The following is a 19551-nucleotide window of genomic DNA, read 5'->3' on the forward strand; positions in this document are numbered from 1 at the left end:
AAAAGTCACGCAAGGAAGACACTGGGATCACATCAATGGAAATTCTCTGTCTCCCTGATTAAATTTTTAAAAAAACAACTAACCAACCTTCAATATTCATTCAAATCAAATGGACAGTGGTAATTAAATTATAATAATGCTAGTCTAGAAAAGTAGATTCATATGCTATTTTTGCCTTTATTGTAGAAAGTGACTAGCTAAACAATCCTCAAAAGAAAAATTTTAGTTATCTGACATCTTAACAAATAAACAGGATGACATTTTCAAACAGCAGATTATAAAAATAAGAGAAAGATACTGAATTCGAACTTATTAGTTTCAGTTCAGCATACATTATTTTAAGGGTGCCACTCTCTGCATCTCAATTTTCTTCTCTTTAGGACTGAAGGGGTAATTTTGATAAATTCTCGAATCCCTTCCAATTCTAACTTTCAATGAATGTGCTTAAATACATCCTGCAGGAAAGTCTTAACAGCTCTCAAGATAAAGATGGAGAGAAATGCCAAGAAGACTAAAGAAAGAATACCTAGGGAGGACGAAAAGTCATTCCTCTTGTTTCCCAATATTCACCTACACTCAGTACTTGCGATATGGGAGAGCTAATAACATCACAGTCATGCGTATGTAAATTTACTCTACAATGTCTCCTATGGGCCTAATTTTCCCTTGTCTTATCAAGATGACATCGATTTCGTGCCAAAAATAGTACAGAGTATTTTACCAGGTAGCAAAATCTCTTACCTTTCACTCTGATTTTATCACATAATATTTTTTCTCTTTTTTAAAATAAAAATTATTTATCATTTATTTATTTATTTTATGGTGACATTGGTTAATGAAATACAATAAGTTTCAGCCATATACTTTAACAGTAAGGTATATATATATTTATAATTTGTTCACCTCTCATAGTTAGATTTCTTTCTGTCACCACATATTTGACCCCTTTTATCCCATCTACTCCCCCCTCCTCTTACCCCCTACCTCTAGTAACCACTAGTCTATAGTCCGTCCATGAGTCTATTTTTGAATTACGAAGTTTAGCTATCTACGATGAATTACTACTGCCCACAAACTTTGGTGCATAAGACAAAGGAATGCTTAAATCATAAAAATCGAGGATCTGAACAAGAATGCCTTGGGAATAAATTTTGTGCATGATTCCAGAAACCCAAAACCTACCCTGTATTTCATATCATTATGATTAATAAAGATCCTTATTTTTTTTTCCAAAGGTAATTTTATCCAGGTCACAGTCATAAGATTTTCATGCACTCATTGACATCAGAAGTAGAAAGTAAGAAGTGAGAGAAACTGAAGGAGATGCCATTATCCCTGAAACTTTCCTGGATTTCTCTGTATATTTCCATCACCTTTGTTACATTATTATATCCTTTATTATACTGTTGCATCCAGTTGCTTCCATCTTTGTCTTTGCTACTATGGTGTGGACCTATCTAGAAGCCTCAAGATGTTCTATTCACTTTACTGTACTCACAGTGCAGAGCCAAGTCCCTGGCAAATAGCAGGCTTTTAGTGAACTACGTCTGAGTTTGTGAATTATAATACCACTGAAACAACTATTGTGTTAGTGTGTGTGTCAGGAACCAGGGGAAGGATAGGCTATAATTTGACACTAGTTAACATTTATCTAAATATTTCTTCTCTGAGCTATTTGTTTCTAAGGAATTCAACTTGATCTGAAGTACTAATTCTGCTTCCAAAGGTAAATAGGTGATTCAAAGTGAAATGGAATTCTATTAGAAAGCATAAAATGAGAAAGTCTTTTTTTAATATTAAGAGAAATACAGATAAAATGTGAGAGTATTTGTATCTGACCTGAGAATAGCAACTACCTAATGAAGGAAATCCCTTAATAATAATTCTGCTTGTGACTCGTGTTAAGTAGCTTCTCCCTAATTCAACAACTCTTTGGGACACAAATTATGGGCCCACTTTATTCCATCTACTTTGAATAACATATTTAAATTTCCTATTGGTTGAGTTTGGCTTTTTCACATTCTGAGTTTCGAAGTAACACTATTTAATATAGAAGTCACTTATTTCTCTGGTATACTAATATGTGTTTAACTATTTTATTGCATTTAACTAATAAATGTACTTTAATTAGTGATGCTTTTTTTTTTTTTAAAGAAATGTTTTGCATATATAGATGATTTCTTCTAAGTGGTTCCTGTAAAATAAATAAATAATCTCTTAGCTTTACTTTCTGTGTCCATGAAAAAAAGCACACTTTTTTTTAAATTGGGAAAAACTAAGATTTATTCATCTAAAATAAAAAAAAAAATTACCATGAATAACATAGATTATCACATCCACACATTTACACACCATTGGCCACCAATGCGATATGAGCAAATTTTCAATATGAAAGTAAATCATCAATTTTACTTACTGAAAACTACTAAAATGTTTTCTCCACTCTTCTTCCACACTGTCAATAAAACTTTATTTCAAATTATATTTGGTCTGGCCTGCTTCTGTTCCAAAACCTCTGAAAAACAATGAGAATTGCGAGGACACTTGAGCATGCCCAGCCCAGTGCTATAATGTATGTATGTATGTATGTATGTATGTATGTATGTATGTATGTATGTATGTATTTTTGTGGTCCTAAGAGGGCTTGAGTGCAATCGCTAACATTTTTCTACATTTTCATACTTAAATGTACATTCTCAACTCATAAATTTTAACACGAATATATCCAGTGATATCTTTGCTTAACTTAATATGTAGTGTTAATATTGCCTTTTCTCCCATAAATTGCTAGTAGTTCAATCATCAATGAGTTACCAGTTAATCTCTATTAAAAATGAATCCACTGATGAATAGTCTTCCTACTTCCCACACAGTCAAGTCTCTGTGGTTGTGGCAGCTTGATTGTGTAATGTATGGCCACAGCCAGACAAGCTCAGCTGTTTCACAGCACAGACGTACAACACAATATACTTCAGTCTTCCTTGCACTTGCTCTTTCCTAATGCCAAGATGGATACTTTAGCCTCATTTTCTTCCTAAAAGATTAAACATTTCCCCTAATAGGTTCTTCTGTTTGTCAACTACCTGAATTGCAAAGCTGAAATTCACACCAGGGATGATAAAAAACCAAATCTTTGAGAAGAATTAAAAATTAATATTTATTTTATCACTGATTGCCACTGTGTGATTCTATTAAGTTTTCATACTTTCTCCCTGGAAAATCTAGCCTAATTCCTGGCATGTTCCCCACCCTTTCCCAGAAAAATGTTCTCCTCCCTATTCCTCAAGAGGCCTGGAAGAATCTCCCTAGTTGACCTTACATTTTTGAATTTACTTTCATTGTTTGCCTTCTCGCTTCCAAAATTCTATTTTTTTTTAACATTTACATTCATCGTTATGTTGTACTTCATTTTAATTCTGTTTATAATTCAATAATTTAATATCTCTGATTTTGCTTTCATTTTGATAATTACCTAAATCTCAGGCTTATACATTATTTAATTAATAATTATTTTAAGATAAGCTTTGGGCTCTGCAAAACCATGAGTGTACTTTATTTAAGTGAATATTTGGTTGAGTAAATCAAACATTTATCCAAAAAGTTTTAGCAAAATAATGCTCCTTACATTTTACTTTCAGATGTGCTTCAACTGTGACAGTTATACTTTTAATTGTATTTGGCTTCAAGTCATATTTGAATTCTCATAATCTCTTTCTCCACTTGAGGAAGTTCTCATCTTTGATGACTCTTTCGTAGCTGAAGAATAAGAAAATTTGTCCTTCTGTTTAGAAGCACTGTTCAATTGTACTTTCTAACAGATGGAAATGTTCAGTATTTTCCCTGTTGACTATATTAACTAGTAGCTACATATGGCTACTGAGCATCTGGAATGTGGTAGTGATATCGAGAAACTTTTAAATTTTAGTTAATTTTAGTTAAAATTTAAATAGCCATATGTGGCTAGTGGTTACTAATTCTATACAGCATAAGAGAATATTATGATAGTCAGAGATAAACACAGATATACAAATGGCCATTTCTAGTAAATCAATAATTTTTTATTGAGCAGCCAGGTGTGACATTGCTCTTTATGTTCAGAAAAGGATAAGGTCTAGAATATAGAGTCCCTGCCTCTCAGAACTTCCAACCTAGAAACAAGAATTTTCTAAACTAATAGTTCTCAAACTTGCTATACATTAGAATCACTAACACCAATGTCCAGATAAAACAATAAAATATTTGAGATTTGTTTGAAAATAATTGGGACAAAGTGAGGGAAGAGTGGGATGGTATAAATGAGTTAAGATTTGCCATGTGTGACAAATATTAAACATAATGGGCACATGAGGGTTCATTATATTATTTTCTCTATTCTTTTAATGCTATAATTTTCCATTATAAAATTTTAAAATCTTCAGCTCTACTCTAGAATAATTTAATCATAATTTATGAGGCATCAGTATTTTTAAAGGGCACCCAGATCATTCCAATGTAACATCAGTATTGAGGGTTATCAGTCTTAATAAAGTAATCTTATGATATACCACATTAATGAAAAAGGCCAGAAGCATGGACAATGTAAAGGATATTTTTCTCTATGAATTGAAGGAATTGTTGAAATAGAATCAGTATCAGTGTCATAGGTAACAGAATGTTTTTGAAATTGTCAAAATGTATTACAATATGAATTGATTTGAACTCTTACAGAAATAAATTCTAGCTCACTTGCACAGATGACAGGTGGGCTTATTGCAAACTTTCTTTTCATCAGACAGTTTATGTAGTATGTGACTAAGCTCAGAACCATAAGGGAAATGACTTTTTTAGCTTGTCCACCTCTCATCATCATTGTTCTTTCCTTACTGGCCAGGCCACCTCATGTATAGTCACTTGTCAGTGTCCAGATCCACATTCTCTAATAATGTACTGTTATTTGAATATGGTTAACCAGTCATACTCAAAGGAGAATGATACAGACACAGGCATCATGGATTGAATCAGCATCATTATATTAATATCCTTATAAAAGTGATTTTTCTTTTGTAAAAAATCCAGTCTACCTGAAAATTTTAAAAATAATCTATTTTTTAAAAAACACCAACTATCTGTGTCCTTATTCAATACTGCAGTGCAGATTGATGAATATTCCATATTTTCCCAATCAGTCAATGATTTCAAGTTTATTTTTTGGGTTTTTTTTTTAAGACATTTTAAATACTACTATTATTTGGCTGTATGTAATGTGCAAAAACTCAACAATGCATAGCATAATTCCACAGATGTTTATAGAATCCCACATCTCAGCCAGAAATAATGGAATGAGGCATTTCCATATATTAGTTGGGTTTAATAATCACTAAATTGGTTTTAGCAATACTACATTATTAATAATATAGAATCTTACCTTTTAAAATACAGATTTTCTTGCTTATTTATGATAAAGTTTTCAATAAAATGCATATTTATTTTTGTCCAGATTTACTCATAAATGATAAGTATATATACCACATAATTACTGGTATAATACTTTAGAAAGAATCCATAAAAATAAATCAGAAACAAACACAGAATGTTATTTAAGTTGGATATTCACTAAGTTCTCCCATGAATTGCCCCAAAATGTTCTGAATCTGCCCTACTGCAAGCCTGGAACCGAGAGTCTCAGAAAACTTCTAACACAGGTAATTCACGCATCATTAGTGAAGCATTTTCTATGACAAAATTTGGATTTACTTAGACCATCTGTGCACCTAATCTGAGGCTGGATACACACTAAAAAAAAAAGAAGACATTAGTTTTTCCTCTGAGAGTGCATGTAATTCAAATCATCTACTAAATACATGTGAAATAGGAACAGCAAAGTATAAGTGTATTATTATGCAATATATAGACATTAATGTGGTAGGGAAAGCACAATTATTAATATAAGGGAGTATTGACCTGAGAAAGTGTCACAAGCCAGATTTTAATAAAAATAATAAATACATATTAGAAGACAATATTATAGGCTATGAGATCAAAATACAGAATATATCTGACAGCATATGGCTAAACTAAACACACACACACACACACACTCACACTCGAGTGCCTGTAAAACTAGTGATATCTGAATAAGGTTAGTGGATTGTATCAATATCATTTTCATAGACTATTTCAATATCAGTTTTCTGATTGTTATTGTATTATAATTATAGAAGACATTTTCATTGGGAGAAACTGGGTAAGGAGTACATGGAACCCCTTTATATTATTTTTTTACAACCACATATGAATTTACAATTTTCTCAAAATAAAAAGCTTTTGAAAAAGGGATAGACATATACAAGTTTATTGAACATAAATTGGCTAAAACAAAAACAAAACCAATGTCAAAAAAACTAGCCCAAGTCAATAAAGTCTTTTAATAATTGAATTGAGAGATTCTTACAGAAGCCTATTTACATATAGCCCTAAATTCTTATTCAAGGAAATTAGAAGTAAGTAATACATGCCATGTCACGAGAGGTTCTTGAGTAAATGAGAGATGCTGTAAATCTTGTGGAAAACTCCTTGAATGCAACCATGACTATATATATTTAGGTACCCACATTAGAAAGTATAAGAATATTGATTTAAACTAGCCTTTAGTGTTGTGTTCCACAGACTAAATAAAGAGAATACTTTTCCAGGAAAGCACTGCTCTAGATATAATTTTCTATGTATTTGATTAGATTCATAGTATATATGAGATTATAGCAGATATTTAATTATATTATATTATGTATTATATTTACTTGTGTTATATGTATCTACCTGATATTATACAAAATTTATTTGCACACAAAATTCAGTATAAGTAAAATCTAGTAGTATATCATTGATGAACATTAGCCAAAATATTACTTTAGTTCAATATAGAATTTTATTAAGGAAAAATGAAAAAGAGATAAAGATTCAGAAGATGGCTACATCGGGAGTCCTGAGGAGACATCCAAATTAAGTACAAGAGACGTCAAAGTAAGAATGGAAAAAAATATAGAAGGATGTTCAATAGAATGGATTTGGGCTGAAATGTGTAGGGAAAAGCAGCATGGCGGATTCCTGAATATAAGTCTAGTGGAAAAGAAGAAATTATCAATTGAGACTATTAATGTGAAGATGTTTTTAATGTAATTCAAAATTAACTACATAAAAGAGGAATATTTTTTCATTATTTTGGAAATAAAGTATGTTTAGACAAAAAGAAGAAAAAAACTCTTGGAATAACCAATTGTATTTTTCATGTTTAATTTTGTGTTTTGAGGGTTTACTAAGAAATAATGATCTGGAATGAGCATGAGGGGTCAGCATTAGAGTATTTCAGAGGTTATAAGGTTCACTGTATTGAGGAGGAGCAGATGGGTCTGATCTCTACAGATTGTGAGGGAAGATGGGTTTAAGCAGGAGCAGGAGAAACCAAGAAGGCACATCTGGTTAGCAAAAGCAAAATGACCAACTATTAAGATTTTGAGGTATCTTCTATGCAAGAAGATTATTGTATTAAATTTATAAAGATCAATATTTATCTAAAAACAGAGATAAAGTTAATGACTTGAGATGATGGAAAGTTGCAAGATGTCTACTCATTTGCTATTCATTACTTTGAACATAAAAAGATAAATATATTTTAGGAAAAGTTCAATTTAACCAAATTTACTTGTGTTAAATTAAAAATTTGCAAACAGGAAATAGATTCTTCAATTCCCAAATGGATACCCAAATTATGATTGTTTACATAAATATCTATCATTCATAGATATAATATAGCAAAGTCCATCTATATATTACCAGACATTAAACTATGGTTTAAACTAAAATGCAATGGTTTATTGTGGGAGGTATCAAAATATATAGGCACATTGGTAATTGAAAAGAACCACATCATTAGAAAATTAGAAAATTGAAGCTAAAAGTATAACAGTGTTCATATTCATAAAGCAAGAATGAAAAATGACTGAGGTAATCTGACATAAAATCAGATTCAGAAAGAGGTAGTTTACACCCAAGTAAAGCACTTTGTGAAATTGCATTTTATTCACTCAAAAGCAGTAGCCAACGTTTTAAATGATGCTGAAATTTATTTTTATTGGGAAGACTGAAAACTTAAGGTTTAAAAATATTTTATGAGATTTTTCTTTTAAGGGCACTAGGCTGAAGTCAGTATATAGAAGCTGAGCTGCCACTACTTGGCTGAATGAACAGACATTACTTAACTTCTCTGGGCGCTTTCTCTCTTCTAGGAAATATATTCATTGAACTGGGTGATGCCTTGGGCCTCTTCTAGTGTCTTGATAATTTTGATTCTAATCATCTGTTTAAATATTACAGATTGCGACTTATTTTTAAAAACTAACAATTTAAGCCTAACCCGTAATCCAAGAATAAGGAATTAGTTGGTGCAGTTGCCCCATTCTTGTCACTGGTGTTTATTACTGAGCACTTAATGTTTTGTTCTCCCTGTACCCCTCCCCTTACTCCCTCCCAGTCTCCCATTAACTAGCACAGAAGCCATAGCTAGTGTTTCATATACATATTTTTTTTAATTTTATTTTTCTTACAGATGACATAATATTGCATTATTTTCAGGTATACAACATCATGATTAGACTAAAACGTATGAAGTGATCACCCTGATAGATTTAGTAACCATCTTAACTTTCCTTAAAAAGGAAAGTTGGCATTTTGAATTTTAATACAGTATTTGGTTCTACTATTTATTCAAAAGCAACTGCCACAGACCATCACGTACAATAATTTAAACTTTTCTCTGAAATACATCTCTGAATTCCCTGCATTGAACTGTAGGTGCAGGAGAAGTGACTCAACTAAACAGAGTAAAACTAATTCATCACTCAAAACATGCAACTCAGGCGGGTTTTGCTTTTCTCTCTGACCTCAAGCTAAGCAATAATTCTCAATGATTTATTAAATATAAATAAGTATACAAACAAACCAGCAAATTATTTTCTTTGAAAAAAATTAATGATCTCCAAACTAAAAATTGTTTTTATGCATTTTATGTGGAATATAATACATTTTTAGTTTTTAGTGGTATTTGCATATTTGCTATTCATGAAGGTCTCTAAATGAGACCACCAAAAATAACAAAGAGCTACAATATGTAAATTCTCTCTGCAATAAACTTTATAACACAACAGGAAAATGTCATGCCCAATCTCCTGAAACAGAGACCTGATATTTCACTGCTGTTTTTAAATCCCTTTGGTTTAAATTCTGTTCCCTCTTGACTAAATGCCCCTCTGTACATTCTTCTTGACAAACAGGTGTTTGATAGACAGTGGCACAATACACCTGAGAAAAGTTAGGCGATGCCCAAGCAAAAGAGGCTACAGAGTGGGTTTTAGGGGTGATTAAGGGAAGGCAACTTGAGTCTTTTATACAACTTGGTTTAGAACTCACCCATTATTTGAGGAAAATGACTTGTGACTTATAATTTGAGGGAGAGTTGCAGATTATTTAAAATCTTTAGCCATCTTTTAGGCAAACAATCTTTCCTATAGTAATATTAGTAGTAAAATACAAATAAATAGGTAAGACAGAAATTGTTTTCAGATAGTGCACACCTATACAACATACTTACACCTACATTGATATTTGATAAAAATAATAGCTAACACCTACTGAGCCAGACATGGTTTTAAGTGCTTTATATTTATTAACTCAGTATAGTTTTTAGGAAACAGAGAAGTTAAATCGCAACTAGTAAGAGACAGAGTGAGACATGTTCTCCTAGATCTACTCTGGTAATTTCTCCTGGAGGTTGACTTCTATGGATTTCATCCACTGAGACCCGTGAGCTATGCTTCTTTGTCTTCTGATTATATTTGGCTAAAGGGAGGCAACAGAAGGAGATTGGAAGGCATGAAGACGGATTATTGGATGATATCGGATATCAGCTGCAATGCTCCACCTCAGGTCCCAACTTTGCCAGAAGGCTTCTGTCTGGATTCTTGAAAAAGCTTCCTCTATTTGCCCTCTCAGATTTATGGCAGGCCCTGGGCTATTCCCCATTTCCTGTTTCTTCCCTACATTGCTGCCACCATCAAATAGTCATCATCAAACTCTCTTCAGTTATCCCTTTGAATGTGCCACCTATTTCCTTGTCTGATAGGATGACTAAGAAATAAGATAAATCCTTTACAATTTATCAAGTAATAGCTCAGTATGCAAAATAATAATAATAATAATAATAATAATACTAGTGTTGCCGCTGCTTTTTATTTTCCCAAACATCTGAGTATCCAAGAATATATTAGGTAAAGCTCTATTTTCAGGAAAAAAAAAATTGTTATAGAAGAAAAGTTATCTCTAATTCCTTGAATTTTGAAGGAAGACAGGGAAAAGAAGGTAATCTTGGAAATATGGATAGAAGCAAGCTCCCAGGTTTGGATGCCTAACCTCTGGCTTCCCTGTCATTTCAGCCTGTCTCAATAGTTTAGATGCTGCCTAGTTTAATGCAATCAGATCCATTATATTTCAAATAAGAAAAGTTCCAAAGTAAATATAGTTTACACCTACAGTTGCAGAGATTTTAATTGTGAAAATTAATAAACATACTGTGAGCTCATTTTACTTTTGAAAAAATATTAAATAGGGAGAGATGTTACTTAACTTCAATCTACTCAGTTAGTAGTAAAGTTCTCTTTAGATGGTTCTTAAAATGTGAAAGCCATTTGCTAAATTACTATTTTCCTACAAAATCAAAGCCATATTTTATCTATTTAGTTTCCACTAAGTTTTTCATGGCACGATTCTATTTTACTAAACTGTATGTTTTTGCTTTCAAAATAAAACCAATCATTTGTGAAATTTACTTGGTATTCATTGTTCATTTGATTAGAATCACTACCCATTTTATTTTTTTTCCAGCTAATAAGAATACACTTCAGTTTAATTTGCTAGTTATTCAAGAGGCTAAGAAAAATCATCCAAAAGTTTTACTGTGCAGTCCAGACAGTGTAAAAAGTCATTTCTACAGACACTGAATACTTTTCACCACTACATTTGCAAATAACTATCACTTTGCAAAAATAAGTTTTTATTTGGGTGTCATTTCTGGCAAAGCTTTAAGGCTATATTTTCAAAGAGCAAAATTCCAGGCCTTTAAAATTCTACTGGCATCCAGCAACCTAAGCTGGACCCGCCTCTGGGTTTCCGCAGAGCCTGAGAGAGAGATGACTTCATCTTACTCATTTTCTTGCCCACAGTCATGTAAGATAACTGGAGATTTTTTTTTTTTCTTGTAGTATTATGAGAATCTCTTGAAATATGTGGAGAATAATGAGCTACAGGAAAAGAAAAACAAAAGAAAACAAAAGCTGCAGGGGAGCTGGCATGTTTGACTTTAATGACTCTCATTGATTACCAGTTTCAGCCTGTTGGACTCTCCACACAGCTGTATATGCTTCAAGCCTAATATTTTATTTTGTAGCCGGAACGTTGAACATCGTAGTACAGTGTTTAATGTGGGTGCGCTGGTTCAGGTGATCTGTTATCAAGTAATCGAATTTGGAATTCTATCCATCTATTAGTATATTTCCTTACAGAAACGGATTATTTTAAAGTGTGCTTTAACTATAGCTTCCATGTCCCCGTTATTTCGGCGCCTTCCCTGTTTTCTTTTTACCATTAACCTTCCCACTGAAACACCGTTAAAACTAAAAACTATGAAAAATAAACACCTTGTACTGATCATTTCGATAAATATAGCTTATCTAAGCTTCGCAAAACATATCTAAAACATCTTAGAAAGAAAGCTTATGAAACAAATAATGATATTTAAATACATTTGAAACATTTGCATTGAATTTATTCTATGAAATTTTGAAGAGAAACAATTTTTCAACTTAAATCTTTAATCAAAATGCTAACGTTACCACTACGAGTATTACCTTGTAAACTCACATTTGCAGTACAAGTAAAAACTCCAAGGATGCAAAAATTAAGTCACCAAAATACACAAATATTTAGAATATTCACTTTTTAAAAAAATGCTAACTTTTAAAAGTAATATAGCAATATCACATAAGCTAAAGATCTGATTTATTGATTTTACATCTATATAAAGAGAGCAAAGTGATTATTTTTGAATAAATTTTCCTCTAGCTCATAAAAACCCTTTTCAAAAATGTATACGTGTAATATAGATTTTACCTGATTATTGTTGTTCATATGCACATGTAAGAGACCAAAGAACATATAATAAAATATTTTCAGAATCTAGTGAAAACCAATATTCCAATACACAGTATCAAATTTACAGACAGAAACATGTATAAATTCAGAAATACCATATTGCTATAGAAAATGTAACATCATAAATGAAGGCTTTATGAATAATGGGTTACTTTTTCATTGTACATTTAAAATGTCAAATATAGAAGAAAAATAATAATTGACCCATTCAGTCACATTTGAATGTATATTCTTAACGAGTAACTTTTTGTTAATTTAGTAATAAATATATTAAAGGCTTTACAGAGAAATACTCTGAAATACATTCTTGATTATTTTGTATCATAAAATACTATCTAACACAACTTTCTTAAAGTGACAATAAATCCACTACACTTTTGCAATGTCAGTGGAAAACCATTAGAGAAAAGGACATTGGATTTAAATTAATTCTGCCTCAGCATAAGTAATGAAACTAAAGGCCCAAATAACCCTTACCATTGTTTATCTCCATTTAACTCCATAAGAGAAATAAAACATCCTGCAAGGTTTTCTCCAGTTGGATTTTAAACCACACTGATGACTATTTAGGAGTAGTGTAGAGAGTCACAACTAACTTTTCTTTATTGTATTACTCCATGTCTACTTGAGGGTTTCAGTTGAATACAGCTATTCCAAGAAATAGTTATAAGAACATCATAACAAAAGCAGGAAAAATGTTAGTGCTTCATCTTCTTTACGACCTTAACAAAAAGCTTATTATTGATAACTAAACCTTATGAATAGCTAAATCATATAATACAGAGAAATAAGCTGTGGCAATAAAACTTGCTTTGTTGCTTAAATATGTTAAATAGAAATATATCATACCTACCTCGATTTCTAATTTGTGGACTTTGGTCTCGGTTTGTGTTTCAACTCCCCTTCCCCCCAACCTTTTTTTTTAAACCATTGAAATCAGTTACCAATACCATAATCCAGGAAATGTAATTTAACTGGCCACTCAAGAATTAATCCTTCTGATTTTATGATTACAGTGGGGGAGGGGGTAATGCTACTCATGATAGTCTCACTTCATATGCTAATATAGTTGCTTCACAAAATATTTTATTATTATAAAAACATTTTGGAAAAAATACAGATAATTTGAGAGAGATAAGTCATCCAGATCTTGAACTCAACAACTACTAATTAAGAAATTCCTGTGCATATTTTATTTTCTAATATTTTTCCATCCTTAGCATTTATCATTCATAGATGTTTGTAACCATTGTAGTAATGCTTGGGAAAGAGACACACTCTGAAATTTTAAAAAATAAATTACTGAAGTGAACACAGTCTAAAATTAAAATATACTGCTGTATTTTATTGGTTTTCCTTATTTGAAATGAAAATCTAAATAGCCCTCACATCTTTGTTGTGTGTTTCTGGCTGCCATTTTTAATATAGTAAATGAATAAAATTGGCGCCATTACCAGGCCAAGTATATGTAATAGATTTATATGTAGGGGCTTCCTACATAATTCAGCTGTCTCTCAAATAAAAAAGTTAATTCTAAGAAATATGGAATTAGTCTCCCAAATTTCCCTGAATCTAAGAGGAGGGGTTGACCCCTTTTCCTATTTCATTTTGTTTAAAATGAATTTCTAGACAACTTAGTTCACAACAAATATTGTAAGTTACTATAAATTCCAACGCTGTGATGAAGGGTCTATGTTTTTAAACACAGGGAAACCGCAATAGTGCTTAAAATATAAATTCTAAATTTTTTAGTTAAGAGCTTACACGTTCCAACATAATGGTTTCCATTGATAATTACTTTAAACAAATATTAAAATTTTAAATATTTAGTACTGTGCTTTTAACTCAAATAAGTTTTAGAGGTGCTATGCCTTGTATTTAATGAATTTCTTTTCCAAATAAACTATAAATAAAAATATTTACACAGAACTTGAAACTATTCCTATTTTTATTTGCAGTTTTCTTCTCATTCATTGCTGACTTTCAACAATAAAGCACCTAAATTCTAAAAATACTGCAGCTCTTGACTTTTGAGTATAATCATTTGAGAACACTTATATAGGTCAATGATACTTAGAAATTTTTTGGGGGGGGGCTCAGGTCACCATTTAAAAATGTTGAGAACCTAAAATTAATCCACCACTCCAAAAAAAATACTGAAAATTGTATTTTTTATTTTGTAAATTTGAGACATTTTATTTGTTTAATATTCTCCTATAATAACCAAGGTCTTATAGACTTTTTCAAATTCTAAAGCAAAAACCATAATCCAGTAACATAGAGATAAATAATAAAGTGACTTTTTCCTTTCAGAAAGTGTAATGACTGAAATATCTAGAAAAATTACATAATATTAGAGTTAATGTGGGTAAGACATTACTTTCTATTTAACTTCCAGCTTATTAATGTCATTCTTGTCATTCTACATAGCTAGGCATATAGACAGACATAATTCGACAATAAATATTTTATGATCTTGTAGCTATAAATAAAATATTTACAATTTTACAAGAATCTAATGATTCAAAACCTTGTAAAACTCACATCCCCAAATTACTCCATTTAAATATAATTTTTATTTTTTATAAAATATGTGCATATATTCATTCGATTAATTTGAATAGAAAATAGGTACATATTTATACTTTATATTACCTACATAAAAGTTAAAGTTAGATGGATTAATCTATTTTAGCTACTTAACCGAAAGAGGGCATTTTATATTACTACATTACTTGGTGAACAATCAAATGTAATTGAAGTCAAGTAATTCATCCTATTTATAGACTTTTTTTCAGAATCACCTGCTTTGTATAGATTGTTTTAAGTACAGTTGTAAAGTTTCGATTTTTAAGAGTTCCTTTGAAGATGTGGCAGATGTTGGCTCTGCCAGTAACACTGGAAAGCATAGCAAGTTCAAAGTTGCAAAAATGTTTAACACACATAAAAAATAACAGTGTGCTTTTCTATTAAACTTAGTTATTTTCAATTGTCAATAAACTATAATGGTAGCATAAAGTTCATAAATATTTGTTTCTAGATCCTTAAGCCTCTTAAGTTTGTAAATGTGTATGTTTGGGAGGGGAAATGCATGTAAATGCACACTAGAAAATGTTACATATTGTAGTTTTAGCATCATTACCTTGGATAAAATTGGGGTTGTTTTTCAATATTTTTTAGTGCTTAAAACTCTATTAATTTTCCACACGGTCATGCACACATACATATACACATACAATCTAGGTATTAGATGCTGAGATATAGAATTTTGGTTCCGACTTTGCCCTGGATTTATGTGCTACATTTACTCTGAACTATAAACACGTAGTAATTATAAACTGCCGAACAAAATGTAAATGGTCTCTATGACACATGACGTGACTTTCATCTAATACAATTTTAAAATTTCAAGAGTTCAGAAATTAATTTTATTTCTTGGAAATATTGAAATATTAAAACTGTGCAAAAGCAAAGAGATATATGTGTTAACATATTAGAGTTATAGTGATTTTCTATATTGCTTAATTTCTGCTAGATCAAGATGCTCTTATAATATAATATAAAATAGCTATGAACATAAATTATGGAACACTGAATGTAATATCATCACAAAAGATACTTAAGTTAAATCTGCCTAAAGATCCAACAAATATTAATTGACTCAAATAGTGAAATTGGTAAATTTTATTTGCAATGAGTATATATATATTTAACTAGAAACTATTGTGATATTTCCTTTTAGTTAGCCAAAATGTATTTCAAAATATCCCATCAAAGAAAACACTCATTCTAACTCCCCAATGATTCTATCCTTGGTGATGACTAATTGTATTTCCTACTTAAGATGTAATCTATTAACACTTTATGTAGCTGATGCAAACTTTTGTGTTTGTTTGTCTTCCAGTACTCTAATTATTAGCTTCAACATGTAAAAATAAACTTATTTTGTTAATAGTTCTTTATTACCAAAGGAGAGTAGAACTATTAATATAATCAATTTTCTTAAGACAGTTGTTATTAAAATAACTTAAGCAAACCAATTCTTGGATCCTGCCTTCTCTATTTCCTTGCAACCAAAATAACATGTGTCTATATGAAAATCCAGTTTGCCCTAAGAAACTTAGGTGCAGTGCTTCAGTTCAGGAAGAATAAAGAACAATCCATCGCAAAGATTTCTCATTGTAGAAAAATGAATAGTAAGAGCTTCTGGTAATTACAAAAGTGTGCTGACTAATCCGAACTAGGATCTGTTTCCAAAAAATAGTTTTATTGATATCAAATGCTGAGTCTCTGAAAGGGTCATTGCATTCTCAAATTGACTTCTTTTCTAAGGAAGATGTAAACCTTGCTATGATTAACCTTTAACTCTGTCTTAAAAGTTTCACTTATGCTTAGTAACAACTATTAAAAATGAGTGATACTGCTGGTAACTTCTTTAGATATAAACTAATTTGCGATCCAGCATTAAAAGTTCACCCCTGACCTTGGAAAGTAAAAGTTAAATTTCCCATAACTAATGCTAAAGAACAATCGATACGCATTGCTGCAAAGGAACATGAAATATGTGGCTCAATCATTGTCATTTATGTGGGATCATACCTAAAGCATTATGAAGGGTAAATATTTTGCCAATCCTTCAAACCAATATCTGGAATTACCTCCAAGGACTGTTAAACCAATTCCGCAAATGTAGAACATACGTAAATATTATACTAAACAAATGACATCTCCCAAAAAGATGGAACGCAGGTTGCGCTATGGCTACAGACAAAAACTCACATCTTCCTTAATCAATTGTAAAGCATCTTTTAACAATTTCAGAATGATACAGTTAGGAAAGGGCATTGAGGAGTTGCCTGGAAAACTTTAGTTTCTCTGGATTGCTACCATTTACTTGGCAGATTGTGCCTTCAAGCATCCGCTTTCAGTCACATTCCCCTTTGCGTGGCTACTCAATTTATCCCCATGTAGATGAGCGCCTCCTGTGCTCACCCTCGCATACCAGCCTCAGAGAGAGAGCAAACCAGCGCTCCTGGGGTTGCTGTTTGTTTCCCAGTACTCGTTTCCGATAAATCTCAATGGGAGGATATTACTTTCCACTTTTGAAATTCAAATTCTCTCTTTAGGTTAGTACCACACCAATACAACTACTGTTGACTCGTCTCTCCTCAAGAGTCATGTATTTATTTACAATTCTCTGACACATTCCTTAAAATTCTCTAAATTCCTAGATTATGTCTTCTTTCCCAAGAAAAGGAAATTCTAGCATTTGGAATAGGGTGCTATTTAAAGAACTCTGAAATCAGAATTAAAAAAAAAAAACTAAAACTTTTTTTTCTCATACGCTCTGCCAAGTTCCATTGCAAGTTCCAAATATTGTGCAATAATTTGGAAATCCAGTTAACGATGGGAAAAATCAAGCCACTCAGAGTCGGAAACTTGCAAGGGAAAAAGTCAAGGAGCGGAGTCCGCACGCACGCCCAGCGAATGCTGCATCCTAGGGTGCACTCCCCTCCCCATTGCTCAAATGGAAGGTCACGCTTCGCAATCGATTTCACATACTGTCACTTGTCCTTTTTTTTCTCGATCCTCTGGTAAACTAGTTTGAACCTTGGAGAGCTTAGTGCTGTTGGCTACAGTGTTCCGCTCCGAGAAACACGTGTCCCCAAATAACAGGATCGAAGTAGCCCCGCGGAATTTCGCGGCGGGGAGCCAGAAAGGGCAAGACATGTACTGTCTTCCCTGCCGCCTCACTATAACGAGAGAATCTTCCCAGACATCTCTCCGCCCCTTTCGCCCATGGTGCCCGGCGCGCCCTTACCTGAGCTGTCGCTTTTCCTCTTGCCGCCACTTCTCTTCTCCACCTCCGCTGGTGACAGCGCCTGGCGGCCGTAGTCCCCCGGCGCGCACGCGGCCCCGGTCGGGGTGCTGGAGCCCAAGCTGGAAGAGTTGGAACACAGGACCGGAGGGCTGCTCCCCATCTCCGGGGGCCCCCCGGAGTCCGGCTGGAGGCAGAGGCTGTGCCGAGCAGCGCTCGGGGGGGAGGACATCTGCGGGAGGTGCCAGTTGGTTTGCAGAGCTTGGTGCTGCTGCTGCTGGTGGTGATGGTGATGGTGGTGGTGGTGGTGGTGATGCCCCCTGTGATGCTGGCTGGCAAACATGCCCTCCTCGTTGGGGTATCCCGCGATTATGCAAGACGAGGAAGAAGTGGAGAGCTCGGGGTAGGACATATGGTCAGATCTTCCATGGAGGGCGAGAGAGGACTGGGAGAACGGGTGCAAGCCTTGCGCGGTGGCGTGAGGGCTGCGCAGGCAGCCAAAGAGCGGGTGTTCCATAGCATGCAAGTCTCGGGGTCCAGCCAGAAGACTTCACGATGGTTCCAAACGCCACCACCTTCTGTCACTTTTCACTGGAAAGTGTGTGACTTTTCCCCCTCCCAAAGCAATAGCCGCCCGTGTTTGTGCAGAGCTCAGATAATCCTGGTCTTGAGCCCTAGTGGCCAGTCTCCTTTACATATAAACACTCTGACCTGGAGGAGCTTCCCTCGGAGCTACTCAGATGTCAAGAGTAGGAGAGGTTGAAGCCAAAAGAAGGTGGTCCCAGAGAACTGCTTTCAGGGGGAAACGGCTCTGAGAGGTTATAAATAGCGTGTAATGTGAGCCGGGGGCTGGCTTAGGAGCCCAGCGCTGACCACATGCAAACTCCCTCCAAAACTCCCGCTCAGTCTGCGCCACGCGCTCCCAGTTCCACTTCCTAACCCGCTGGACGCATGCAGTGCGTCCACGCCCGCCCGCCCCTGTCAGCCGCCAGCACTGCAAGCGGCGCGCCCCGCGCCTAAACCCGAACCAGGGCAGCCAGCTGCTCTCCAGTCCCAGCGCAGGCGGCTGAGGCGCGCGGCGGCGCACGCCAGCCCCAACCCTGTACCCCAGCCAGAGCCCGCTCGCTTCTCTCAGTAAAGGTTTTCTTGTCAGTGTCACTTTGGGCACTGACACCTGCAGGAAAGCTAGGGGTGCTCCTCGCTCTAGAGGAGCACGAAAAGAACAGTAGGGTTAAAGGAAAAGATCAGAGCTAGTTTTGCTTCGCATCTCTTCGGGCCCTGGGCGCAGTGGCGCGCCTTAGCTTTTTGCAGCTGGTGTCTGTGGAAGAGTTGTTAATGAGTTCGGACATCAGTCCAAGGTGGCAGAGGTGTGCCCCGCGGAAGGGAAATGGCCATTCTGGGTGCGGAAAGGAAAGAGACCCGTTTGTGAGTGAGGGGGTGTGAAGGGAAGAAAACAGGAAGCAGTGACAGTTGCATTTGCCTAGGCCCTGGCATCC

General features: G+C 34.1%; 1 protein-coding gene across 1 annotated transcript in view; it reads right to left on the reverse strand.

Annotated features, from left to right (window-relative positions):
• Positions 1 to 19145, reverse strand: part of MEOX2 (mesenchyme homeobox 2) — a 60431-nt gene extending 41286 nt beyond the window's left edge. The window contains exon 1 of the mRNA XM_039862437.1: positions 18059 to 19145. Coding sequence (XP_039718371.1) covers positions 18059 to 18572 — 514 coding nt within the window. The 5' untranslated portion in view covers positions 18573 to 19145. The remainder of the gene's footprint in view (positions 1 to 18058) is intronic.
• Positions 19146 to 19551: the final 406 nt, after the last annotated feature.

This window comes from Pteropus medius, unplaced genomic scaffold (assembly GCF_902729225.1).
Source record: "Pteropus medius unplaced genomic scaffold, Ma_sr-lr_union100, whole genome shotgun sequence".
NCBI lineage: Eukaryota > Metazoa > Chordata > Mammalia > Chiroptera > Pteropodidae > Pteropus > Pteropus medius.